This window comes from Equus quagga, chromosome 19, assembly GCF_021613505.1.
Source record: "Equus quagga isolate Etosha38 chromosome 19, UCLA_HA_Equagga_1.0, whole genome shotgun sequence".
NCBI classification, from domain to species: Eukaryota; Metazoa; Chordata; class Mammalia; order Perissodactyla; family Equidae; genus Equus; species Equus quagga.
The window spans coordinates 5,449,350-5,476,027 of NC_060285.1; the positions used below are offsets into that span (position 1 = coordinate 5,449,350).

Consider the following 26,678-nt stretch of genomic DNA (forward strand, 5'->3'; position numbering starts at 1 on the left):
CTTGCCCGCCCTGGTGAGCTGCTCCATTACGGGGTGGGCAGCCCGGCTAGAGCCGCCCTTTCACTCCCTCAGGCCCCGGCCGGGCTGCAGCGGGACCCGGGCTCGGCACCCACCCCCACGGGCTTCAGTCTCCCCAGTGCCGGTGAGGCTCCCCGGCTGGTGTCCTGGCCTCTCTCCCCCAGGCTGGGATTTGTCAGAGAGCTCGGGACCCACAAAAGCCGCCCCTGCCCGTGGGCCCACGTGCTGGCAGGTGCCAGCAGAGTCCCCAGGGATCAGAGCAGGCCCAGCAGCCCATGGAGGCCCGGGATGCTCAGACCGCCATGATGGAGCCCCCCCCACTCAGGGGGTGGGGGCAGAACAGAGGGCCCAGCACCCTGGTGTGGACACAGCCCAGCCAGCCCGCTCCCTGCCACAACTTCCACCCTTGGCCTGATCCTTCCATGTCGAGGACTCTGATGATAACAGCCATGCCCAACCTCTGCCGCCCCAACCCTGGGGCTTAGCGGGTCCCAGGCCTATCCTGGGTTCCATGAGGGAGCTGGGAGCCAAGGAGGGTGGTTCAGGGACCTCAGCCCATCAGCTGAGACGAGTGGCCACCTTCTTGTTGGTTCTCAGACCAGGGACAGGATTCTGGCCTGATCCTCGGCCCCCAAACCTGTTCCTCTGAGGCAAGGGCCACCCTTGCTCTCCCAGCCACCCACTGAGCCCTGCCTGGGGCCACCAGCCTGTCCCCGGGCACCTTCCAAGTGCCTCGTGGCCACTGAGCCCTGTGAAGCCCGTATGCTCCTATCACAGACCACAAAACTGAGGTCATCCCGGCTCTGCCCCCCACCCCGCCCCTGCACACTCCATCCCAGGCTCGTTCCTCCCACTGGACGGCTTCTGCAGCAGACCCGTGGGCTGGTGTCACCGTGACTGGCAATGGGGGAGGAGCCCACCTCCTCTCCCTGCTGCCTGATTCACACCCGCTCATCTGCCAGGGTCCCTCTTTGCATTTGCTAACAGGGCGCTCCTTTCCACCTCCAGCAGAAAACCAATTGCATGAGAGGTGAGCCCTTTGAACGGGGTGGTGGGTGGCAGCCCAACCGGGTGCAGAAATGTTCCCCCACGTGGCCCAGAAGAAACCCCCAGGGTCCTTCTTCCCCAGGGGCCATGCCGACCCCTGACCCTTTAACAGTGGGGCCCAGAGAAGCAGGTCCCTTGGGTGGCTTCTGCCAACAGGTCCCGTCCTGGGCATCTTTGCTGCCAGGCCGGCCGCGGCAATACTGCTGGCTCTCAGGAACGTTCTGGCCCCTGCCCTCCTCACTGGACAGTTTCCTGGGCCCAGACATCAGTCATCGGCGGCCCACAGGCTCCCCCAGTCCACTCACCGGTGGCCGGGGAGCTGGCCCTCCCCAGCCACTGTCAGGAGGGCTCAGGGATAACCTGTTTGGGGGTCCCACACCTGCTGGGGCAGCCAGGGCAGGGGTCACCTGCTCCTCCCCCCGATGTGCCTCCCTCTCTGCGAGGGTCCAGTGTTTCTACTCCTGCTGAGCAAACTGCCCGGGGCAGGGGACAAAGGCAGGGCCAGCGCTCTGTACCCAGCCCCCACCCCGAGGGTCCCCGGTACCCTGGAGAGGCTGCTGGACCTTTCAGGGCTTCCTTCTGGGGTCTCCCGCCCCTCTGTCAGGGTGAGATGGAGAAACTGGCTAACAGGAAGCCGCTCCTCTGGGAGTGGGGAGGGTAGGCCCCCCGTGAGGCGAGGTTTCTGGGGATGAGGACCCTGGGGGGTCGTCCACGGGGCCTGGCGTCGCAGACATGAGCTTGGGAGCGGGCTAGACATGTTTTATTCCACCCTCTCCCTGCCACAGCCACCCCAGGCAGAACGAGCACAGGCCGCTTGGAGGGGCTGGGACAGCCACACACAGGAGGTGGCACTGTGGCCTGAGGCGAGCGGGGAAGGGGACGGCAGGTCTGCTACTGACCCCCAATGCTCTGGGGGTCCTTCTGGGGGCCTGGCCGAGCCCCGGGATTCACAGTCTCCGTGGGTGTGGACATTGGAGGGCCGGGGGTGGCGTGAGTGGCGACACCTGTTCCACGCACATGAGGTTGCCTCGTGCACCTGGTGACCTGCGCGAGGCAGGGGGAGCCTCGGACGCAGATGCCCCAGGACGGAGCCGTGCTGGGGAAGTCGGGGGTCAACGTTATCCCAACAAGGACTCGGGGATGCCCACGAGGCTGAGGCCACAGGGGACAGACAGGACGGAGTAAAAAACTCGCACACGCGCACCACACGGGCACACACACGGGGTCAGTAAAAACATGAGCCCTCACACGACGCTCTGCCGCCCCCCGGCCCCCCCAAACTCAGCTGTGCCCGAGCCGCCACCCCGGCCAAAGTCAATAAAGATGCCTTCGGAATCTGAGTCCACTGACTCCAGGATCTGGTCCACGAGGTTCTCGGGGCTGGAGGAGGGCGGGGAGCTGTGGGCTGCACCTGAGCCGGGCTCGGGGGGCTGCGTGGGGGGGTACAGTCTGCTGGGGCAGGGCCCCAACTGCGGGGCCGGGGACGGTCTGAAGGCCCCAGTGGGGCCCTGGCCGGGCGTGTCAGCAAAGCCCTGGGGCTCGGGGCAGGACGTCATCTCAGAGACCGAGTGCCTGCGGATGCCCGGGCCGCCGGCCGCCGCGCCCTCAGCCTCATGCTCGGCCACGGGGTTCAGCAGCGGCGTGTTGTAGCTCTTGGAGCGCACCACCGGGTTCTTGGCCAGGACGTCCCCCGAGCGGGAGCGGCGCAGGAAGTGCTTCTCTGCAGACAGACAGACAGACACACAGGGTATCAGACACCAGGGGACAGGGCAGTACTCAGCAAAGTTGCCGGTTTCGGGCTCTTCCTTTGGCCAGACACCAGGTAGCACCTACTATGTACACCTACTGTGTGCACCTACTGTGGGGTCAGCTCTGCGCCAAGGGGCAGCTACAGGGACAAGCCCGACTGGTGCAGATCCTGGCCCAGCACCACCACAGGCACTGCTGAGGGGCCGCTGGGCTGGGCAGGGAGGGACACGGGTTCCCACCCCAGCTCTGTCCCCACGTCCCACCCTGTGTGCCCTCCTGCTGTCTCCTTGGTCCCAGCCTCTCAGACTGAATGGGCAGTGGCTGGGGGGCTGAAGCCAAGTGCTCAGGTTCAAAGGTGCACCCTGCCAGTGACCTGTGACGTGCCTCAGTCTCCCCACCTGTGGAAAGTCAACAAATCCTAGCACCTTCTTAGGCAGACACAGCCCCTGCCCTCAGAGCCGGGGTCCTAGTGAGTGGAGGGGACAAACCCACCAGGTGGGCCTCAGGTCGGGCAGTGCTAAGTCCACGGCAGGGGCAGATGACACGTGTGACCAGAGCTGGGGTTATTCTGAGTGTGGGGGGCCCTGGAGGGTGGGGGACGGCGGGCAGAGTCTGCATGGGGCAGGCTAGCCTCCCACTCAGGACCCTGCGGTTCTGCACAGTGACCACCAGGTGGCAGGGCTGAGCACCGCCAGCGGGTCCAGGGCCTTTCCTGGATCAGAAGGCTCCCTCCTTGCCAGGCCAGGGGTGCCCGGCGTCCAGGGCCACACATACGGGGCCCTGGCGGCTCTTCTACCAGCACGCTGGGGGCACTCTGGATGAGGGGGGCCCTCTCGAGTGGTCCCCTCGGTCTGGGATGCTCTTTGAGCACCTCTCCCCAGGCCCGGCTTCTCCAGGCCCTTCAGCTCCGCAGTCCTCTCGGCCTGGCCTTCCCTGAGCTCCCAGCCCTGGTCCTCGTGTCACCTGGGTCACCTGGGGACTCATCTGGGCCTCATTTACTCATTGGTCGGCCTCCTCTGGTGGATGAGAGCCCATGAGGGTGGGGCTTGGTCTCTGCTGAACCCCCAAGACCAAGAACAGAGGCTGGTGCACAGCAGGTGCCGAATGAACCAATGGGGTGTCTGTTCAAGGAGCAATGTGCCTGGCTTCTGCCGGACATGCCAGGCAGCCCCTCGACATCCACCCTCCAACCTCATCCCTCCCCTGGGACTCCCCAAACTAGCTGGGATTTCTGGGGCTCTGGGCCTTTGCAGGTGCTGTGTCGTCTGCCTGGCTAATTCCCCACTTTCAGGATTGAGCACGGATGTGACTTTCTCCAGAACACAGAGGCCTCTGCAGGGCTCTCAGGGGCGTCATCACATCACCACTTATGGTGTCTGTCCAGCGGGTCCCCTCAGCTCTTGAAGGAGGGACCCCAGGTGACCCATCTCCATGCGTCCAGGGCCCAGCACACGGCAGGGCCAGTGGACGCTCAGGACGGGTTTGCTGGGACTGAAGAGCGAATCCCCAGTGGGATCCTGGTTCTGCTTGCCTTTTCACTGGGAGGCCTGGGCCCCCAGGGCAGAGGAGGACAGAGCCAGTGGCTACCCCACTCTCCGCCCAAGGCCCAGGGGACCCATACCCAGGATGCAGGAGTGTGTGAAGGGGCCTTCGCTGGAATAGAGACCGTAGGTGCCCAGGTAGGGCGACACCACCTTCTGGATCAGCGTCTCCAGGCGGAGGTAGTCCTTGGTCACGCCCCGGGACTCGTGCACCCCCTGCAAGAGACAGAGGGACTCGGGAGGGTCAGGTGCCCTCGCTCACGCTGTTCCATCCACCAGACAGCCTGTTCCCTGCCTCCCTAGCCCAGCCAGGTCACCATGAACAGCAGTCCCTCCTCCCTGTTCTGACGGGGTCCTGGGAGACCGTGCTGCCCGGCGGGAAAGGGCCTGGGGCCAAGTGAGGTTGGCCTTGAGCTCTGCCCCTCGGGAGAGTTTCCCGTGCCCTGGCTTCCTAGAGGCTCCAGGCAGTCCTGCAGGGCCACGCTCATTCCCCAAGGGTCCCCGCCCTCACTCCTGACCCCGTGGAGGGGTGCAGGCCAGAAGAGGCTGCCCCACAGGCCAGGCCGGGCCCAAGCCTGGGCTGGGCAGCCAAGGCCCGTCCATCTGATGAACTGCCCCTCCCAACCGCTCCGCGCTGCCAGGTCTCATCTGCCTCCTCCAGCTTCACTGGAGCCAAAGCCTTGGAGGAAGGAAGCTGCCGAGAGGACAGCCTTGGTCTTGCTGACCGAGGGGCAACCTCTGCACCCCCAGCACCCTCGGCAGAGTGCCGGCACACGGCAGGCACTCAGTGAGCGACTGTGAATGAATGAGGTCTGAACGGAGGGATGAATGAAACACACGACTCCGCAGGGCTGCCAGCCGGTTAAGGAACAAGATACACTCGGGCAGAATGTGAAACAAGAGTTCAAGACAACAAAGGAACCCAACTGTGTGCTGCCCACAGAAACCCACTCGCCCCGTAAAGATGCACAGATGGAAAGTGCGAGCGGACGAAGATGCCAGGGGCACGCCGAGCAGCAGGGGCAGGGGCAGCTACGTCAACTTCAGGCAGGGCGGACTTGGACCAAGAACGTGACCAGGGAGAAAGGAGGTCACGACATGATGCCAGAGGCCATAGCAAACGTGGACATGTACGCGCCTCACAGCAGAGCGCCAAGCCACGTGGGCAAAGCTGGCAGACCTGCAGGGAGAAACAGAGACCCCCTCACGGCAGAGACTTCTGCCCCCTCTCAGAAAGACGCAAAGAGCAACAAAAAAACAAACAACCCGATCAAAAAATGGGCAGAGGACATGAACAGACATTTCTCAAAAGAAGATATGAATATGGCCAATAGACACATGAAAAGATGTTCATCATCGCTAATCATCAGGGAAATGCAAATCAAAACTACACTAAGATATCACCTTACACCCGTTAGATTGGCAAAAACATCCAAAACCAAGAGTGACAAATGTTGGAGAGGATGTGGAGAAAGACGCAAAGAGGCTGGCCCCGTGGCCGAGTGGTTAAGTTCGTGCGCTCCACTTCAGCGGCCCAGGGTTTCACTGGTTTGGATCCTGGGCGTGGACATGGCACCAGTTGTCAGGCCACGCTGAGGCGGCGTCCCACATACCACAATTAGAAAGTACCCACAACTAAAACATACAACTATGTACTGGGGGGCTTTGGGGAAAAAAAGCAGAGAAAAAAAAAGAAGATTGGCAACAGCTGTTAGCTCAGGTACCAATCTTTGGAAAAAAAACAAAAAAAGAAAGAAACAGACGCAGAGCATCCGTACGGACACGCCAACTTCCGAACTCAACGGCACCATAGACCAACTGGATCTATCTGCCTTCTAGACGACGTCATCCGACCACCGCGGAACACGCATGCCTCTCACGCTCACGGGAACATTCGCCAAGACAGACCCATCCTGGGCTGTGAAACGCACCTTAACAGAGTCGAGAGAACAGAAACCATACGACGCCTGCTCTCAGAGCACACGGGAACTAAGCAGGAGCCAGTGACAGAGCGATAGCTGGAAAATCCCCAGATACACGGAGACGAAATAACTCACTTCCAAATGACATGCGGGTCAAAGAAGAACCCTCCAGAGAGATTTTCAAGGATTTAAACTCGAAAATGAAACCACCACTTACCCAAGTTCACGGGAAAGCTGTGCAGACACGGAATCTGACAGCACGAATGGATATATCAGAAAAGAGAGAGATCTACAATCAAAATCGAAGTTTCCACCAGAGGAGACTAGGAAGAGAAGAGGAAATAAGTCCAAAGTAAGCAGAGAAAAAGAAACAAGCATCAGAGTGGAAACCAGTGAAACTGAAAACAGGAAACTGACTGAGAAAAATCAATGAAACCAGAGGCTGGTTTTTTGAAAAGATCAATAGAAGCAATAAGCCTCCAGCCAGGCTAAGAAACGGAGCAAGGGGACACGAGCCACTAATGTCAGAGATGAAAGGGGGGCAAGGGGGGCAGCAGTACAGACTCTGTGGAGCCAGCTGTGTTTGGACGTGGGTGGAGGGGGTGGGACTCCATGGGTGCCCCCAAGTCATCCAGATGAACCCCAAGGACCCCACATCTCTCCGGGATCCTCTCCACCCCCAGCAACAGTGACACAGAGGAGGATGGCGCTCCCGCTGGGCTGTGCTGGGCGTCTGGCAAACTTTATATTGTCCATTCCCAGAACTTGTTTACTCGCGTGCACTCAGATGCACGGCCGTTACCCCGGCTTCCGGCACCCCGAGTGAGGGAACTGTGACTCCGCGGGGGACGCCCAGGGCACTCGGGAGGCCCTCAAGCCACCCTGACCAGCAGCTGTGACCTCAGATCCATCCGGGACTCGAAAACAGTGGGGACGAGTTCACTGCGGGGCTGGGAGAGGTCACTCGAAGTGCGGGCCAGGTTGGGGGCAGGAGAACAGTCTGGGGGGCAAAGGGCTGAAGCCCAGGAAGCTGCAGGAGGCACAGTGGCCACCAGGGGGCAGCACCCCCGCAGCCAGGAGGCCACCCGGTGCCGCTCCTGGGACCAAGGTGCCACCCTCCGCCTTCCTGCCTCTAAATCCCAGCCCGGCGCCCGCTCCCAGGAGCATCCAATTTCTCCTCATCATCCTCACACAGGCCGAGAGAGGCAACAAACCCCAACACCCCAGCTTCGAGGCAGCCAGGTCTGACCTAAGATCCGTCGAAACCCCAGGGCCAGGCCGGGCATCCTGCCTGGCTGCCAGGATGACCACCAGCTCCCGCCAGCACAGCCCCTTGACCCTTCAAACCTCCAGGCCCAGCAGCCCCTCCCTGCTCTGGAACCTTCACCGGCTGCCCTGGGCCCCAGGCCCCACCTCGAAGGCCCGAATCTAGAAGGATCTCCACATGACAGGGACTCAGGACACGGACCTGGGCTTTGAGATCATCCGACTGGGGCGAGCAAGGACTCGAGCTCCCCACCTGCATGAGGGCTGCGGCGGTGCCCCCTCATCCTGCGACAGGAGACGAGTCGTACACTGCAGCGGGGGGCAGTGCCGGCAGGGGGCTCAAGACGCAGCCGTCCGCAGAAAGGCCCAGTTGGCAATGGAGGCTGCTGGGGGCCCAGCACACCCCGTCCTGGGCAGGCCGCTCACCCCCAGATGCTGGCAGTGGGGCCACCCAGAGCACACAGCTGCCCCCTCCCCAGAGTGACCTCGTGGATGACAGCCATTTGCACCAGAAACGTCTGGGACCACCACGGGGAGTCGGGGGCGGCCCAGAGCCCCAGTGGCTGCCTGAGGAGGGGGGTGAAGGCCCAGCCCCCCGCCCACGAGGGACGGCTCTGGTCCCGTTCACACCCCTGAGCTCCCCGTGGGGTGAGGCCGAGGCCAGCCTTCTCCTGACCCACACCTTTGTCCCCACCCCACACCCCTCCTACTTCATGCTCTCCCTTCTCGGTTTCTCCTGAGTGTCCCCACTGATAAGTCACGTGGACCCAAACCCTTGTCTCAGGCTCTGCCTCTGGGGAGCCCAGCCTGAGACACCACCTGCCCCTGAGCTTGGCCTCACACCCACAGATGCCCCGACACGGGGCTAAGTGGTGGCCTCCCCGGGCCCCCACCCACCTGTAGCACCAGCAGCATCTGGACGATGGCGGGGGGCACGCGGGCGTGGGTGCGGGCCAGTGCATCCTCCAGCTTCACGCTGAGGGTGATGGTGTTCCGGAAATGCAGCAGGGCCAGCTGGCGCACCGATGGCTCCTTGCCCTGCAGACACAGAACACAGCGCTCACCCCGCTGCTGTCATGTGAGACTGTCGCTTCCCCCTACGTCCCCAGTCCTGGGGCCAGATACAGGCGAATGGACCCACTGACCCTCAGGCCCCCTCCCACCTGGTCGTGCTCCCCAGATGACCCTTGCCCTGAGAAGAGGGGCCCCCATCAGCTTTCTCAGGCAAGGAAAGGGTTCCTGTCGCACACAGAGCCCCTACTATGCGCTGGGCATGGCCTACTGTGTGCTGCTCAGGGCTTTATAGCGCCCTTAGGAGAGAGCTGTCCTTGTTGCCACTTTGTGGGTGGGAAACAGGTTCTGAGAGGTCCAGAGATGTGCCCAGGCGCAGACAGCCCATAACTGGCAGCAAGGGCAGAGGGTGCGCCCATCCCCAGGCTGCGCTGTCACCGTGGCCCCGGGTCCCACAGCCGCGGGGGCCGCTCACCTGCACCGGGTAGAACACGGCCTGCAGGGTGGGCAGCACGTCGCTGAAGAAGAAGTCCCAGGTCTCCGCCAGCGAGTCCAGCAGCCTCTGTCCTGCGGGCGTAGGAGGCCGTCACGCCCGTGCCCAACGGCTCCGCAGGCACTCCACTCCTCCAGGTCGGCAGCCGTCTCTACCATCCATGGGAGGACGCAGGGGCCGAGGGCCGGGCTCTGGGCCGTGGAGACAGCCCCCTCCCACCGCCCCACGCGAAAGGCACAGAACGCTCATCAGCTCTGTGGCCCGTGCCTCAGTGTCCCCATTTGTAAAACGGGACAGTGACAGGCTGACCTCTCAGAGCCAATGGGATGAAACGAGACCGACCAGGCCTGGGGCAGCAGAGTGCCGGCGACACTGGCGCTAAGTGCCTGGTCCCTCACCAGGCGCGCCCGGCGGAGCCCCACTTTCATCCCCGTCTCTCCCGATTCACCCGCCAAGCAGCTGAGGAGTCCACCCAGCCATCCTTCCCTCCCGTCTGTCCATCTGTCCACGTGCAGAGCACCCACACTGTGCCAGGCCCGACACGGACCAGTGAGGGCCCAGGCAGCCCGGGTTCCATCAAGAGACAGAAGGCAGGACACTGAACAGCAATTACGAGGACGAGGGCGAGGGGTGACCGCACTGGGCAGAGGAGGAAGCCGAGCCTCCGAGAGGTTCAGGTCTCTCCCTTGAGAGGCTGGGTCCCCGCCACCCTAGGCGGCCTGAGGTGGGATCTGGGGACTCAGGGAGACCCCGTCCAATAGCAGCAACATGTCTCAGGTAGGAGAGTGGAGAAGAAGAGAGGGTCAGGCTGGGAGGGCTTCCTGGAGGAGGTGCTATCCAAGCTGATTTGGGATGATGGCTTTGCCAGGCTGACTGACACCCTTGGCGTGTGAACCACGAAGGCAGATGTGTAGAAAGCAGACTTCTGGACAAGCTCTGCAGGAATTTCTGCCAGCCCTGGGGAAGGAGCCATCCTCGGGGGGATGGCCAGGGGACAAGGGCACAACTGAGGTGCCCAAGCTGGCTCTGGGCGCCCCCAGGAAAAGCGCAGTGCTGAATGGTCAGTCCCTCTGCCTGGACTGACAGAAAGCTGGGGGGAAGGGCGCCAGGGTCCGGGATCAGCAGCCCCAGTGCCTGTGGCCAAGGCCTCTGCTCCTGGGCGGGGTCCCCCTTGGAGCCAGACTAGCCATCAGCCGGAGAGAAACGGGGTGTGGTGGGTGTCTCCGGGCGCGGAGGGGAAAGCGCCACAGGCTGGCCGGCCTCCCAGACTGGCCTGCTCACGCCTCGAGGTTTCCACGGCAACGCGGAGGCTGGACAGAGGCCTCGGCCTCTCTCCTCGCCCCTCTCGGGCCCCAGAAAACCCCAGGGCCGTACAGGCGCCGGGCTTGGGGAGGGGGCCGGCCTCGTGCACAGCCCAGCCCATCTGCTGGCACTGCGGCTCCCTGCCCTGCAGCCAGCGCCCATCCTCCCGGGGCCACACTTGGCTCTGGAGCCCAGGACGGGCGGGTGCTCAGCGCGCTGGGAGCTCTGTCTGCACAAAAAGGTCCCTTCAGGTCCCCGCCGTGTGGGCAGACGGGCGGCTCTGAGCACCGGCCCTCCTCCAGCCCGGGGGCGGAACCACCACGGGAAGCAGGGGCTGTAAAACCTGGGGCCGGCCCGCCAGACCCGCTGGCTGACTCATGGCGGCACCCACCAGCCAGGTCCCCACTGGGCACGGTGGTCTGGGGGGGCGGGGTCATCAGGGGTTGCAGAGTCAGGCGGCAGTGCACTGAGGCCCGCTCTGCGTGGCGGTGGGACCCCAGGGAGTCCCTCAAGCCGAGCCTCAGTGTGGCCCTCTGCAGAACGGGCGCCTCAGACGTGCTCCCAGGCCCGGGGCTGCCAGCTGCCACGCGGCCAGTCTCAGTGCTGGCCGCTGATGGGTGACCGGCGGGCCCACAGGCGCTGCGTCTGTGCCGAAGCTCAGGGGACCCAGGCAGTGGCAGGGACCCTGGGCTGGTTCTCCCCCAGGGGTGGGTCTGTCTGTCTGCCTGCCTTCATTTAGTCCGAGAGCCCTGAGGGCCCAGGTGCAGGCCCCGGAGGCCGGAGTGAGCCAGGCCGGTGTCAGCTCAGGTCTCAGCTCATCGTGGAAAGACCCCAGGGACAGCGATGACCACATGGCCTGGCTGCAGCCAGAGCTTACTGCTGTTAGCTGTCGCGACATGACCACCAAACCTGGACTTTGGATGCCGTCCCGGGAGGGAGCCTTCACCTCAAGGCTGGCCCCCAGGCTTGCCACCCCCAGGAATCGCTCTGCTCCGGAGCTGACGTCCAGGGCCTCACTGGAGGCTGGAGGGAGGGGCAGGTGGCGAGGGTATGAGCTGCCCCATGTGGAACTACCCGCCCTGCCCCCAGCAGAGGCAGAGGCACAGGCGAGGCCATGGCTACTCATAGATAGCAATCTCAAGGAAGAGCTCTCCCTGAGACCCAGAGCGGGTGGGAGTGGAAGGGGGAGGCGCTCACAGCTGCCCTCCCAGCGTGCGGCATCAGCTGCCGTTCCCACTGCACAGCTGAAGGGGACCAGATGGCCTCCTGCACAGACCACATTTTGAGGTCCTACTCCAGGACCACTGCCTCCATGCAGCCCTCCCTGACCGCCAAGGTGGAACTAGCGTATCCTTCCCCTTACCCTGACATCCACGACACTGGACTGTCACCGTCTGGTCCCTGGTGGTGTCTCCCCTGCACTGTGGGCCTGGGTCTCCTCCATCTCTAGGTCCCCAGAGGCCACCAGGGGCCTCACAAGTACTGAGCACGTAGATGGGGCCAGTCCAACCCCACAGTGTTAACTGGGGATACTGAGGCCAAAGGGAAATGACGTGTCTGTGGCAGGATGGGAACTGGAGGCCGGGCCCTCTGGCCCCCACCCTGGGGCTCCGTGCCTGTCCCTGAGGCCTGGGGAGGTTGGCCAGGGCTAGCCCTCCCTGCTGGGTGGCCTGGCGGATACGGCCGCTACAGGCAGGACCCTGCTGGGCCACACAAAGCTCCCTTCTCCCAGGGTCCCGGCCGCCCTGGGCCAGGCTGGTGGGAGGTGCAGACACTGCTGGAATGCGGGAGGCAGGGGAGGGCGTGGGAGCCATCTCCACCAGGTGCCACACCCTCACCGCCCTGTCCAGCCGGCTTCTGGGCTGCCTCCCCCAGGAAGCCTGCCCAAAACCTGGCAGCCTGTGCTTCCCATTGTGAAAGGAACAGGGCATGGGCAGCTCGGGGTTCCTCCAGAGCCCACCAGGCTGCCAGGCCTCAGTCTCCCCCTCCGTGAAATGGGCTGACACCCCTTCCTTCGAGGTCCGGAGGGAAGACTTGAGAAGGAATCTGGAGCAGAGCGAGAAGAGCACAGGCTGCCACATAGCAGCCACGTGGCCTGGGCAGGTTGCTGAATCCCTCTGTGCCTCGGTTTCCCCATATGTTCAGTGGCTCCTCCACAGGGTGGCTGGGGGAGCCAACGAGTTAGGAGACGGAGAGCACGCAGAACAGTGTCCAGCACACAGCAAGCACGTGCCCGAGGCCCGGTACACAGCAAGTACTCAACAAACGCTCCTGGAACCTGACCCAGTGCAGGGCCTGAACCCACAGAGCAGGCCCTCAGCAAAGGCGCACACATTTGCGCCGGGTCCTCCTGTAACCTGACTTCCCCTGATGCCACTTCCCTCCGGTGAGGAGGCGCACCCTGCGGGTGTCGGTCCACGGACACGGGGGGGCCCGAGGGAGCCGGGACCTGGCTTGTCCCGCCAGGACCGAGGGCCCGGAGGAGGGAGACAGCGGTGGGTCAGAACCCCGACTGCTGAACCCCGACCCAGGCAGAGGCCCACTGGGACTCAGGGGCCTCCGAGGGCGAAGGTGTGTGCACTGCGGTCAGGCTGACCAGGGTCTGAGTGCCACCTCCACCTCTGCCTTGCAGTGCGGCCACGGACGAACAGCCTGTCACCACTCTATCGTCCCCCGGCTGTGACATGGGAACAAGGACCCGAGGCCTCACAGAATGGGTGGGAGCATTACAAGACAGACTTGCCCAGAACGCCCTGCACGGCCCCAAACCCCGTGAGGCCGCTGCTCCCACCCAGGTGGCAGCTCCCTGCTTCGGCTGCTTCCCTGGGGAGAGTCAGGGCCGCCTCTGCCCTGTCCCCGCCCCCTCCAGTCCTCGGAGACCCTGACCGGGTTCCCTGCAGCCAGAAGGCCCGTGGGCGTCGAGTCGAAGCGGAGCATCTCCCTGACGTCTCTGGTCCCCCTGGGCCCCAGCAGACTGGAGGGCAGACGCTCTCCCCAACAAGGGCCCCTCCTGGGGCTGGATCCCAGCCCTGCCGCCCCGAGCATCATTTCTGCCCCTTCTCGGCCCTCCAAGAGCCCTGGGGGCCCAGCAAGGCTGGCAGGGCCATGGTTCCAGCAGGCACGCCTGCAGAGCCACCATCCTGGGGCACCAGCCACGGTACCCGGCAGCCACACCAGCAAGCAGGTGGCGTGGCACATGGTCCCCGGTGCAGGGCTGCCACTCACCCTCATAGAAGCGGATCTTGTCCCGCAGGATGACCATGCCCTTCGTCAGCAGCTGGTTCTGAAAGACACACAAGAGATGCCGTGACTGCCCTGGGGCCTGGCGGGAAGGGCCCCTGAGTCTGCCAACAAGCAGCAGATGCCCAGGCGGGAAGGGACTCACAGAGGTCCCACAGCCCACCTGTGGAGGACACTGACAACTGAGCCCGCAGGAGTGGCTGCAGGGACGAGCCCTAGGAGACGGGCCAGGACTGGATCCCACGATGAGGGGGGACTTTGAAGGAGAGAGGCCCAATGACCGAAGGCCTGGCTTAAGAACGGCCATCACTGACAACCACAGAGCTGCGCTCGCTGCCTGGGGCATCTCGGCTGAGGAGGACACCGTGTGGTCTCTGCTCCAGCCCCGACAGCCCAGAGGGGGAAACAGCCCGTGTCCATGACAGATGGATGGATGGACACACAAAATGGGGTATGTCCATACTGGGGAATACTACTCAGATGTGAAAAGGAATGCAGTGCTGACACAGCTAGGACATGAATGAACCTCTGAAATGCTGCTCAGTGACAGCAGCCGGACACAGAAGGCTGCATGCTGTGGGTTCCACGGCTATGAAACACCCAGGACAGGCTGACCCAGGGCCAGGGCTGTGGGGTGAGGAGCGGGGACTGAGTGTGGGTACGTGGGGCTCCTTTTTGGGGAGATAAACACGTTCTGGAATCAGTGGTGATGGTTACACCACTCTGTGAACACACTAAAAACCACTGATCGTACACTTTAAAGGGGTGTGCCATGGGGTATGTAAATTACACCGCAATAAAGCTGTCAAATTAAAAAACCAACCCCAAACCCACGTGATGTGCCCGGGCAGGGCAGGCCCCCCGCTCTGAGCCTGGACAAGGACGTCCCTGCACGCCCCAGTGTTGCCCTCGCCCGTCCTGGCTGTGTGACCTCGGCAGGGCCTCACGTCCCTGAGCCCCAGCTTGCCGTGTGTTTGCCGACTCTGCAGGCCTGTTGGCCAGACGGGATGTGACAAATGTAAGGTGCTGCACGGCCTGGGACCGAGGGGCCTCAGGGACGCTGACATCTTGCTGACGTTGTCAACACGCAGCTCAGGGCACTGAGGGGTGGGGGTGGCAGATGACCCTACACTGATGTCCCAGGAGGTGGACAGCTAGTAACAAAACTAACCCTGAGGCCTTCCACATGCCAGGCACAGCGGAGAGACCTCCCCTGCATCTTGTCACTTAACCTTCACAACAATCCACATCGGGTGGATGAGGAAACCAAGTCACGAGGTGGGGGAGTCCTCGGATCCGAGTGCTCCATACACCCACCAAGAGAAAGTGACCCCCTGTCCCTTCCGGGCAGCTCGGGAGCAATTCCGGCCCAGCTGGAGAGCAAAGACCACCCACCTGTAGGTACTCGGTGAAGAAGGACCCCAGCTCTGTCTTCAGCAGCTGCCTGTGGGCGGGAGGGGAGACGAGAGTGAGGGAGCGTGCGAGTCACAGACCACGTGGGGGGCCCCAGGGCTGAGGGGGAGACCACCCGGCTCGGCCCAACATGATGGGTGGGACGTCCCCGTCCCTGAGCTGCAGGGGGCTGGCTGGCCTGCACACTCCCGTGGTCCACACTGTGGCTCGTCAGGTGCCCGCCCCCATTTTGCACAGGAAGAAGCTGGAGTCCCCAGAGGGAACCGAGGGCCACAAGCATCTCACACATTCTCCGGGTGACACCCGGCAGGGCTGGGCCGCCAACGCCCAGCTCCCTCTGCCAGGTCCCGGAGCTGACAGCACATCACAGCCACCCTTCTCCCCCAGCAGGGCCTTTTCATGGTGTTTCCTCCTTCACTCTAAGCTCATTCTGTCTTCACCAACCCAGCAGCCGGTGTTGATGGTGATTCCTTTTCACAGGGGAGGCGAGAGAGGCTCAGAGAGGTCAAGTGACTTGCCCAAAGCCACACAGTATGTACCAAGTTGGGATCTGAAGCTTGTCCTTGGTACTCATGGTGACAATTCCTTGCCCCACACATCCACAGGCTGAGAGAACGGTGGGCGTCATATTCCAGACCAACAACAGCCTGAAAACACCTGGGCACTGTCAATGTCAGGCCTGACACAACCTCCCCAACAGTCCTTACGTTCTGAACCAAATATTTCAAAAACCTCAATCAGAAGCCGATCCTGAATGACAGGAGGCCTTGCTTGGCAAGGATCCCATAGACAGGAATTTCAGTGAGCACGATTTCACGATTTTGTTAAGTAACACCTGCCCCCAACACGGCTCAGACGTCGGTTACTCTGGCACGTTATCTGCGAGTATCTGCACACAGCACAGTCTGCTGCCAGCTCTCCAGGCCACAGGTCACGACACAGGTGACAGACGTGCCGAGGGTCAGCGACCAACCCCGTCACTCCTTGCAAAGTCAGTCTGTCACTGGTCCCTGCGCATCTGTCACTCATTCACGCACGGGCAGCAAAGTGCATAGCTCTGTTGCCTCCTTGTCTCCCAGGAAAAACCCAGTGACATTTCCTAGAAATGCAAGAGCACAGAAGAAGAGCACACGAACATGCAGCAAACAAATGAGGAGTGGCAACGCCGACCGAGCAAACGTCGTTCAGACTGCTCATAAGTTTTTACAAAGAAATAAACACTTCTCCAATTTTCTAACGTTTTAAATTACAGTGTACTGGGTGACATACTCACTTTACTATCTTTTTCATTCCCCCATACGTTTATAGCCAACAGGGACAGAGCCTTCAAGATTCTGACGGAAGTTTTTGAAGATCATGGAGCAACCGTCCTTTCCCAGTTGATTAATGAGATCGCTGTACACAGTTTCCGCACAGCCGTTCAGGCAGGGCCCTGCGACGCCGTGCAGAGGGACTAGCTGTATTGTTCAGAAGAAACACGTTGCAGAAAAAGCCGAAACAGCGCTTGCTTTCTGCGGGCCGCCCACCTTTCCCGCCTGTCGTGCCCGGGAGTCAGAGGGTGACAGTCACTGGCTCCTGCCTCGATCAGCTCTCTCAGCCTTGGAGCTCTGTGTGTGTGTGTGTGTGTGTGTGTGTGTGTGTGTGTGTTTGGGGGGGAGGGCCATGGAACTCACTCCCCCCACACCCCGAAAGCAGGTGCTCTGGTCCTCTAAGGCCTTTTTGGGGCGGCTGCATTTCATCTTCCTGGCGGAGCTGTAAGCTGCACCCCAGTTCAGGACGGGCTGCCCCCACCAGCCCTGTGGGGGTGGGGGTCTGGGAGCTAAGTGACTGCACAGGTCAGGTGGCCTGTGCAGGGTAACCAGCACCCCAGCTGCTGCGATGGGGTGGCTCCTGTGTCCTGACCATCAGTCATCCCTGGGGCTTGGGACTTCCGGCAGGACCTGCAGGTGCACAGGAGATGGGGTGGGGGTGAGAGGAGGGACCTGCTCCCTGAGTAGCTCTCAGTGGCCACAGCCAAGCCAGGCCGGTCACAGACCTCGGCTCACAATACCCTGACGGGAGGCACTGGTGCCCCTGTCCTATGGACGAGGGAACCGAGGTTCAGAGTAACAGCAGGTGACTGGCGGCAGCCCCACAGCCCTGCCGTGCCCATGGCTGGCAGCCTCAAAGCACAGGACTGACGTCATGTCACAGCCCACCGCCAGCCCTGCCCGACAGTGAAATTAACAGGGGCGTGCACCAGGCTGCACTCCGCCTGTGACAGCAGTGGGGAGGAAGAGCCGACCGGTGTGAAGTCAGGGACCCTCTGTGGTCAGCCCCCCCCCCCAGCAGCTCCTCCCTCCTCTCCCACTGTCCCCAGGGCCCAGCCATCTTAGGGCCTCCGAGGACCAAGCCATGAGTGGCCTCGAGCTACTGTGGGATCCCCATGTCCAGGCTGAGTCTATCTCAAGATCAACACCTGCATGACAAAGAGGCCACTCTGGGCAAGGCCAGAGAGCAAGGGGCAAGGAGGGAGGGTCTTCCTAACATCCCAAGGCTGAGCCTGGGTAAGTCCGCTCCACATGCTGCAGGCCAGAGGGCAAACCCCTCCTGCGTCTGAGCCCCACACCCTCATTGTGGCCTGAGCCCTCCCAGAAGGTGGAGCCGGAGCGTCCAGGGGGTCCACTGGGATCAGAGCTGACCCTCAGCGTATGCAGCTGGTACTCAATAAAGCCCTCCTTGCTCTCTCCCCTGCTCACAGTTAGTGACCATGAGTGTGAATAGTGACGAATGAATGAATGAAGGTCTCCGTCAGGGCCGAGCAGACCCTCAGCTCCCCAGGGCGGGAAAACAAGGAGTGGTTCTGAGGGAGCCCCTCTGGGGCGGCTTTGCCCCACTGCTGCTGCCCGTGGGCACCCCGCACCTCCTGACAGCTCCTCTCAGCTCACACGCCACGAGCCCTGGGCAGGGGGAGGGCTGGGCCGGCCGGGATAGTTCCTCCACCCGGGAAATCTATGATGCAGAGTCTGTCCATTTCCGTATCTTAGAAGAAAGGTGGTCAAAGGCAGGAATGAAGAGAGAGGGCTGGACGGACGGACCAGAGTTCATCCAAATGAACACGAGCGAGACTGTGACAGACTCACAGGGTGGGAGAAGGATGTGCAAATTGCTACCCAGAGAGGGTCTAGATCCAGGATATATAAACTTATTACAACAGTAAAGACAAATAATCCTATTTAAAAAATGGGCAAAGGAGGGGAACAGACATTCTCCAAAGAAGATACACGAAGGGCAATAAGCAGAGGAGAACACGCTCAATGTCCTTAGTCAAAAGGGAAGCGCAAGGTGAAACCACAAGACAGCACTTCACACCCACTAGGACTTTCAGAATTAAAAAACCGGAAAACAACAAGTGTTGCTGAGGACGTGGGGAGCTTGCTGGTGGGATGTACAATGGTGCCGCTGTGGTGGAAAACAGCTGGGCGGTTCCTCAAAAAGGTAAACGCACAGTTGCGATATGAGCCAGCCATTCCAGGCCTGGGTACGGACCCGAGAGAGATGCAGATGCACATCCACACAGAATCCCGGACACGGACGCTCACGGCAGCCACCTCACAACGGCCACAGGGAAACAACCTGAACGGCCACCAACAGAGGAACGCATCAAGAGAATGGCGGGTTTTCTGTGCAGTGGACTATGTGGCCTTGAAAGGACTGAATTCTGACACGCGCTCCCGCACAGATGAACCCCGAGTACGGAGTTCTCAGTGAAAGGAGCCAGACCCAAAAGGCCACACACAGGTTGAGTGGTTCCACTTATGAGAAATCTCCAGGACAGGTAAACCCACAGAGACGCAGGGTTGACTGGTGTTTGCCAGAGTCTGTGGAGGGGGATGGGCAGTGACGTGCAGGGGTACCGGCCTTTGGAGGGGCGACGAAATGTCCTGGCATTAGACAGTGGAGATGGCTGCACAATCTTGTGACTATACTAAAAACCAATAAACAGGACATCTCAAAAGGGTGAATTATATCTCAAAAAAGGAAAATAAATAAGATTGGGAAATAACAGTGTGATGGCTATCCATCAGTCCTGTCACTGTCCACCATCCCGGCCCTCCCCACGCTGGGGTACAGCCCAGGGACCCCTCCCCTCAACCTCATGGACCAGCCTGGAGAACCGAGGGAAACACTCAGACGACAGTGCAGTCAGTGGCTCCAGTCACAAGGCTCTCTCGTGGGATCACAGCTAATGACCGATTATGGATTTAAAGCTTAATTAAATTCACTTAATTTAACGTGGCCACATGACGGAGAAGAGCTGGGGTTCAGGACTGGCCAGGGAGCCGTCCTGAAGGACCCCCAGGCTGAGTCCAGCTCCACCGACCAGCCCCGCGATCGCGAGCAACCCACCGCCTCTCTGTGCCTCCGCTTCCCCATCTGTGAAATGGAGATAATACGGCACCCACTTCCCAGGGCCGCAGCGAAGGTGAAGGCACGGACAGCTCGCGGCACGGGGCTGGCACAGAGCAACCCCACCGGAAAGCCGGTTGCTACTACTTAACCATCCCCACATTTACTTGAACTGGCTAAAAGCAGCCGTCCCCAAAAACCTAACCGGCCAGGAGCTCCTCGTCTCACGTCACCCCCGGCCTCTGCCCGTTTCTTGGGGGAGGAGCCCAGGCCTGGCGAGAGGAGCCCGGGCCCAGGGCGGCTCCTCTGTCCCTCGCCCCCAGCACACACCCTGGGTTTCCCCGTGTTGCTGTTTAAAGCCCCAGCAACCCCTCAGGCTCGTCACAACGGCTGTTCCCTAAGCAGAGGCGTGTTAGGAAGACGGGACTGCCAGGCCCCACCGAGAGCCCTGGCGGCCCCCGGGGCTAGAGGAGCTCGAGAAAAGCAGGACCCCTGGCAGGTCACATATCCAGGGCCTGGGAGAGGCAACAAGCCCCTGCTGTGTGGCTTCAGCCAGCCCCTTTCCCTCCCTGGGCCTCAGTTTACCGTCTGTAAGGGCCCCTTCAGCTCTGTTATACTTGGGTGGGGGTGGGAGTGCCACGTATGAGAATGTGGCCCCCTCCCGATGACCGTTTGCTCCCGCCCTGAGCTGACGCGGAGGTTTGCTGCCTGTGCTCCCAGCCGCTCTTTCCACACAGGGCCAGCGCAGCACAGGCCAGGGCGGGAGGGAAACAGCACCCAGGTGGGGAAGGCCTCCCGGTACAACTGTGTGATCTGGGCAAGTCTCTCGACCTCTCTGAGCTTCAGCCTCCTCCACTACAGGGCAGGACTAACGCAGCCAGCCTTGCAGATTCTCTCAAAGCCCGTCGTCCTGGGCTCCTTCACAAGTGTTCGTTTCTCGGCCACGGACAGGAAAGGAGGGGCGTTCGGCCGGGCTGTGATGGCTTTTCCGGAATGACACTCCCGTCATTAGGCAGGTGGGTCCTTCCTCTTAACAGAGTAAATATCCTTCATGATACTGGACACCAGCGGGACGGGGGCATTATCTTGAGCCACTGTCAAGTCCCACCCTGCTTCCCCTGAAAATAAGTCCTGGGGGGGGAGGGGACGGGACCTGCCAGGCCTGAAAGCCACGTAACCAGGGCCTGCGGTGAAGGTTCCCACGGTGGCCTGGTGGTCACTGCCCACTGTGGCTCTAACGGTGGGCCCTCAAGTGTGGCTGGTGGATTGCCAGGCCCCCCACCCTGGCACAGCTCTCCCGCCACTCACGGACCCAGGCCCGGGCCAGGACCAGCCAGGACGGTCACTCACCGGACGCCTTCGTTGAGGCTGAAGAGCTCCTGGTCGGGCAGCCCCTTGCGCTGGAAGACGGCAATCACCCCGTTGTGGATGCTGCGGGGAGAGAGGAGAGCTGCCGGCCCGAGGCTCGGGGACCCCGCCCCGCGCCCAGGCCTCCCTTCTGCCGCCCTCTCCCGCTCTGCTCCTGGAACAGAAGGGGGCCGCTCAGACACAGGGCGCCCAGTCTCTCTTAGAAGCAGGCGCTGGAGCTCAGGGACCGGCCGTCCCTGGGGGACCCTGGCCACACCAGAGCCTCGGTTCCCATGTCGATCCCAAGATCCCACACCTCCAGCCCCAGCCTCCCCGGAGCCCCGGGCCTGAGTCACCTCCTGGCCCCTTTCCAGGATGTCCTGTGTACCCCGCACACGCTCTGCTGCCAAACCTTGATGTGTCACCTTCCCTGCAAACTCGGCTTCCCTTCCCGTGCTCGTGAACTCTCCACACCTGGGCCAGAAACTAGGGGGCACCCTCTCACTGCCTCTCCCTGCCTCTCCCACCACCGAACATAGCCAAGTCCAGCTGGCTTCCTCACCCTGTGCTTCAAGGTGCCTGTGAGCTGGCTCCTGCTGACCCTCGACCTCCCTGAGCAATGCACACCCCTGTTATCTGCACCCAGCCCCACTGGGGTAGCTGCCTCAGGCCACAGGGCCTTGGCACATGCCCTTTGTGCTGCCTGGTCCTTCCCCTCCCCCTCTTCCATCTACTTCCTTCAGATCACAGGTTGTCCTCGGCGTTTACAGCACTTGTCAGTGTGTAACCGCAGCTTTACGTCTTATCTGTCTGGTTATCTGGTTTCCACCATTGTCTAGAAACCTCAAGAGCACAGGGCTGTGTACTGCTCAGGACTCCGTGCCCAGCGCCTGGCTCAAAGGAGACCCTGAGAACCATTTGGTGGAAATTCATCCTGCTCTCTCTCGCCCTCCAGATCCAATCGACCCTGAAGTCCCACCGTTGCGGCCTCCTGGACCTCTGGGTTCATGCCCACCTCCCTGGGGAACTGCTCTCCGCTGCAGCCAGAGTCCGTCCTGCCTAGGCCCTGCGAGGCAGCCACTGCCCTGCAGACACAGCCCGAGGCCTGGATGCGGTATTCGAGGCTCGTAGGGAACGGCCCCTCCCTGGGCCCCTCCCTGCATTCCGGGACAGCCTACGTTCTAATCACACGGAGTGCTGGTGGGGGGCGGGGGGGGGGGGGGGGGCGGCACCCCTCTGGGTCTTCGTGCCTCCTGCCTGGAGGGCCCTTCTCCTCCCTGTTTACTAGGCAAGCAGCTATTCATACTGAAATCTCAGCTCAGAGGTCACTGCCTCCAAGAAGCCCTCCTGACCCCTCCCTTTCCCCTGCAGACTCATGTTCTGGCACTTTGCTGATTCATTTTCCTGTTAGTGCCCCCGCCCCTTCCCAGTCACATGCACCCAAGGGGAAGAACCAACCAGAACCAGGTCTGGACAGTGGGACCCCTTCCACCTGGGACCCGGTCGCTGCTCTAAAGCGCGCCGCCACAGACCAGCAGCCACGATTCTTGGTGTGGAGGGGACAGCTGGACACGTGCTGCTGTTCCCATCACAGAGCAGGAAGCAGCCACGAGCTCCAGGTGCCCTTGTCTGCCTTCATCCAGCTCCACCCTCCCCAGCGACATGGACCGGCTGTCCACTCTGCAAATGGGGACACTGAGGCTCACAGAGGCCGAGTCCCCTAAGCCCTCGCCCGTGAGGCCTCCCACGTGGAGCCAGGGCTGGGCAGGGTTTGCAGGGCCCCAGCCCCAGTGGGTGAAGGAGGCTCTGAGCGGTGCGGGGGTGCGCGTGGCCTTCAGGGCCGGGCCCGGCCAAGAACCAGCTCTGCCCGGGAGTCAGCACTGGCCTCTCCGTTGGCCCTGGCTGCACCCGCGCTGGCTGCTCGTCTCCGGACCCAGGGTGCCTGATGACTGTGGGGCCTGGTGAGTCCAGGGGTGCGCGCCCTCTGTTTTCTGCCTGAAGTGGGGTCAAGAGCGCGCCCGCCCAAGAGCCGGAAGGATGAAATCCGGGGCCACCCTGAGCCCGGGGTATGGTCACAGCCGGGGGCGTGCTCACCTGTTACAAGTCCGCTGTGGGCCCGGCCCCACGACGGTGTCACAGGAAGGCTGCTCTCCACTTACAGATTTGGCAAAGTGAAAGTCCGACAGGAAGTCTAACGGCCGCCAGGAAGCCAGCTGTCCCACAGCAGCCGCCACCCTGGAATCCCAACAGCTGGAAACCCACGCTTGGCCCTGTGGGGCCGCTGCTGGGGGATGTCCTGGACACAGTGCCGGGGGCTCAGCCCCATCAGCCCTGCCTGTTGGAGGAGTCAGTGGAGGGGCATTCTTGACCACTGGAGGCCCAGCCACTCCCGAGGCTCAGAGGGTCCTTGCCAAGGTCTCCTGGGGGCCTAGGCCTCCATGAGGCAGAGGGGACAGCATGGGCAAAGGCCCCGGGGCAGGAGGAAGCCAGTGTGGTGGAGCCCAGGGGCCTTCGTTGGAGGCCACAGCAGCCCCTGGCACAGTCCTCCTATGCTCGTGGGTTGCTTTTCCGGCCTCCCCGTGTCCTTTCTCCTCTTCCATTAAACCTCCCAGAGGAACCCCCCAAACTCGGGTCCCCCTGCCCAGAGGTGAACCTACGCCAAGTAACTTGGAATGGCAAAGCCAGCTCTCTGGACGACGTCGTCTCCGAGGCCCTCAGGGGGTCCGGTGCATTGTGGCCATTGTACCCCCCTCCTGCCTCTGGGCCTTCGTCCTTGCTGTTCCCTCTCCTGGAGGCCTGCCCTTCACCATCCTGGGAGCCCTGTCCCAGCCGCTCACACCTGTCGGGGAGGCTCTGATGCCCCGCCCCCGGCGTCGTTTTGGTGGGGCTGGTCTCTCTGGTTTACCTGTTAGCCCCACTCTGCCACGCCCGGCCCTGCCCTGGGGCTGCTCAGAGCACCCCGTGCCACGGTTCTGAGCATGAACTAAGTCTGACTCTCTCAGCACACGCCCGAGAGCAGCGCCCAGCCGGGGTCACCCTGGGGCTCCAGCCACACTCCCCACCCCGCCCGACTCCTGCCCTGTGCACCCTGCCCCAGGCTGGTCCAGGGGCGGGCCTGGGTGTGACCCCTGCTCTGGGCTTCCTGGCTGTGGGCCTCGGCCCGGGGACCCGACCCCCTGTCCCTGGGCTGCCCACTCACACGACGGGATTCATCATCACAGCTCCTACAGGAGACACTGCAGGGGTGCAGACCGTGGCCGGGGGTCGTGTCTGCTGTGGGGTCGGTCGGCAGGGACTCCTGCAGGACGTGCTCCCCAGAAGCCTGCACCACAGCTCAACCACCTGCTGTCTGCGGTTTTCTCCATCTCTTCCTTCCAACCACTGCACGAGGCGGGGACGGTTCCACCCCAGGTCGCAGAAGGAAACACTGAGGCTCAGAGAAGCCAAGGGACTGCCCAGAGTCACACAGCTTCATACCCGGCAGGGCGAGAACAGAGCCCTGGGCCCCAGCCTCCCACCCCCAGGCGGCTGCTCAGAAACGAGCCCTCCTTGCCCCCCACCCAAACCCGGGATGGGGGGGACAGGCAAGGCCCCACTCCTTCCCGTTTCCTCCAGTGGTGCAGGCTGAGGTCCCATGTTCTTTCCAAAGTCCAAGCTGGGTAAACAAGAAAGCCCCGCCGTGCGCCACCGGGGGAGAGAGGAAGGGTGGGGAGAGCGAGAGCTCCTCGTGTAACTTCTCATCCCCCCAAAATAGAAGTGAAACCCCAGCCGTGCCAGCCCATGGCCTCCCAGACCAGAGACAGGCAGGCCCAGCTGGGGGCACTGACTAAGGGTCCCGTGGAAACTGCAGGTGGCCTCCGGGGTGCGGCAGGGGGAGGCCCGAGTGGAAGCTGACCTGTCCCCCTCCCCTCACCGGGCAGTCCCTCACGGGAGCCTGTCCCTCTCGCCCTGCAGGAGGACCGGAGGGCGCGGCCAAGTCCCAGCATCGCTCACCTGAGCACTGGGCGGGCACGGGGAGAGGGGAGCCCTGCAGGGGGGTCTCCGGGGCGCCCGGGACAGGGTCGAGACCTGCGGCCACAGGGGCTGATGGGGACAGGATGGCAGGAGTGGGGGGGGGGCCCTGTGCTCAGGCTGGGAGGGGAAGGGCTGACTGTGGGGCTCCTGGGGGCACCTGCCTATGGCCACCCTGGGGCCAGGTGGGGCTAGCAGCAGGTGGGCCCCCGCGGGCAGGTCCCTGGCCACCACCACCTCTCTCAGTGTTACCCACCTGTCCATCCAGGAAGCCCCAGCAGAGGGTGGGTGGGGGCCACCCAGAGCCTGGCCTCTGGCAGGTCAGCCAATGCAGGGGACCCCCGGAGAGGCTAAGGCCTGGGCAAGTCCTTTCTCAGGCTCCGCTCTGGACCTGGCCTCAGAGGACAGAGCGGGGCAGGCCTCTGCCAGGTGCTCTCCTCGCGCTGCCTGTTTGGTGCCCCTAGAGGGCCACTGGGACCCCCAGCGCACTGGCACTTCCTTGGGGCCCTCCCACTGGTGTGGAGGCCCAGCTCATCTCAGGACCCGGCTCCTGGCCAGTGGCCCGAGGGGAGGGATGGACGAGTGGGTGCAAGAGGCGCAGGGGTGCTAGGCTCCACAGGGTCCCCATGGGCCCCCTCAGGCTCCTAATGCCACTGGCTGCCACCTGGGCTCCCGGTGCCTGCCTCAGCTCCCACCCCACCTCAGACAGCCCAGACCTCAGTCCTCGCTCTGCCCCGTCCATCCAAGGGTGACCAGAGCCCCACTGTCCTCATCTGGACCCCAGGGGGTCACACCTGGCCCCAAGGGATGAAGTGAGGGGACCGCCTGCCTCTGTGCCGGCCGCCCCAGGAGTAGCGTCCACTGGCCTCCTCTTCATGCCCAGGGGACAGGCCCAACGAGGCGGGTGACTCGGAGCCCAATCCTGCCCCCCATGGGGCCCCCGTCAGACGCTCTGGGCAGTGGGGGTGAGAACACCATGCAGGCCTGTGGGCAGGTGGCCTGCTCCTCAGCAGACAGGCGTCACTCTCACCCTCGTTTCAGTCCTCCTGGCTTAATTTCTCCCCCACCCCCCGGGGGTCCTGACTGAGCATGAGGGGCCTTATGCGCTCCCCTCCTCACGGGGCACCAGGCGAGGGCCTGGGGCTCTCCTCCAGAGGCTCACCTGCCCAGGCGGGCAGGCACCTGATGCGGCTCAGACCCGCCTGTCCCGACTGGCTGTGGAGGGGACAGTGGAGGCCCACATCCTCCCACGGGGCCCGGGCTTCACCTCCCCCACCCCGGCAGCTGCGAGGCCAGGCTCTGGACGCCGTGGATGGGGAGGCACCTGCAGCGGGTCCTGAGCCCAGGCTGGCAGGCGGGGAAGGGGCGGCCCAGGGCACCCAGCGGGCAGCGAGGGAAGCCGGCGTCTTATGTCTTGCGGCTGCCGTAACAAAGACCACGACTCGGCGGCTCAAACAGGCCAGAGCTCCTTCCTCACGGCTCTGAAGGCTGGGGGTCCTCAGGCAGGTGTCGGGGGTCTGCTTCTCCCGGGGGTTCCAGGGGAGAGTCCGCTCCCTGGCCTCTTCCAGCTTCGAGCGGCACCCACGGTCCTCGGCCTGGGCTCTTCCTGCCATTCCCAAAGCCGGCAGTGCAGCACCTTCAGCCTCCCCGCTTCCACCCTCACCCCTCCTGACGCCCGGGCCTCCCCCTCACAAACCCAGTGACGACCCTCCCGTCCCGGGAGCCGTAACTTCATCACAGCCGGTTCCCGTGTGAGGGGCCACCTGCACAGGTTCCAGGGACTCGGGCTGTGGGCGTCTTCGGGGGCCCCCACTCTGCGGACCACACCATACTGTCTCATGGGGAGGGGGCGGTGGTGGGGGAGCCGAGCACAGGTCCTACCAGCCTCCAACCCCCACTCCCGGCTCATCGATCATTCCAGAGGCTTTG

At 62.8% G+C, this 26,678-nt stretch overlaps 1 protein-coding gene across 1 annotated transcript in view; it reads right to left on the minus strand.

Moving 5' to 3' along the window:
• Window positions 1-1,816: 1,816 nt before the first annotated feature.
• Window positions 1,817-26,678, minus strand: part of PRR5 (proline rich 5) — a 29,643-nt gene continuing 4,781 nt past the window's right edge. Inside the window, exons 2-8 of the mRNA XM_046646375.1 lie at window positions 20,742-20,822; window positions 14,985-15,033; window positions 13,575-13,632; window positions 9,030-9,121; window positions 8,441-8,581; window positions 4,436-4,571; window positions 1,817-2,785 (exon numbers count right to left, since the gene is read on the minus strand). Of these exons, the coding sequence (XP_046502331.1) occupies window positions 2,310-2,785; window positions 4,436-4,571; window positions 8,441-8,581; window positions 9,030-9,121; window positions 13,575-13,632; window positions 14,985-15,033; window positions 20,742-20,822 (1,033 nt within the window). The 3' untranslated portion in view covers window positions 1,817-2,309. The remainder of the gene's footprint in view (window positions 2,786-4,435; window positions 4,572-8,440; window positions 8,582-9,029; window positions 9,122-13,574; window positions 13,633-14,984; window positions 15,034-20,741; window positions 20,823-26,678) is intronic.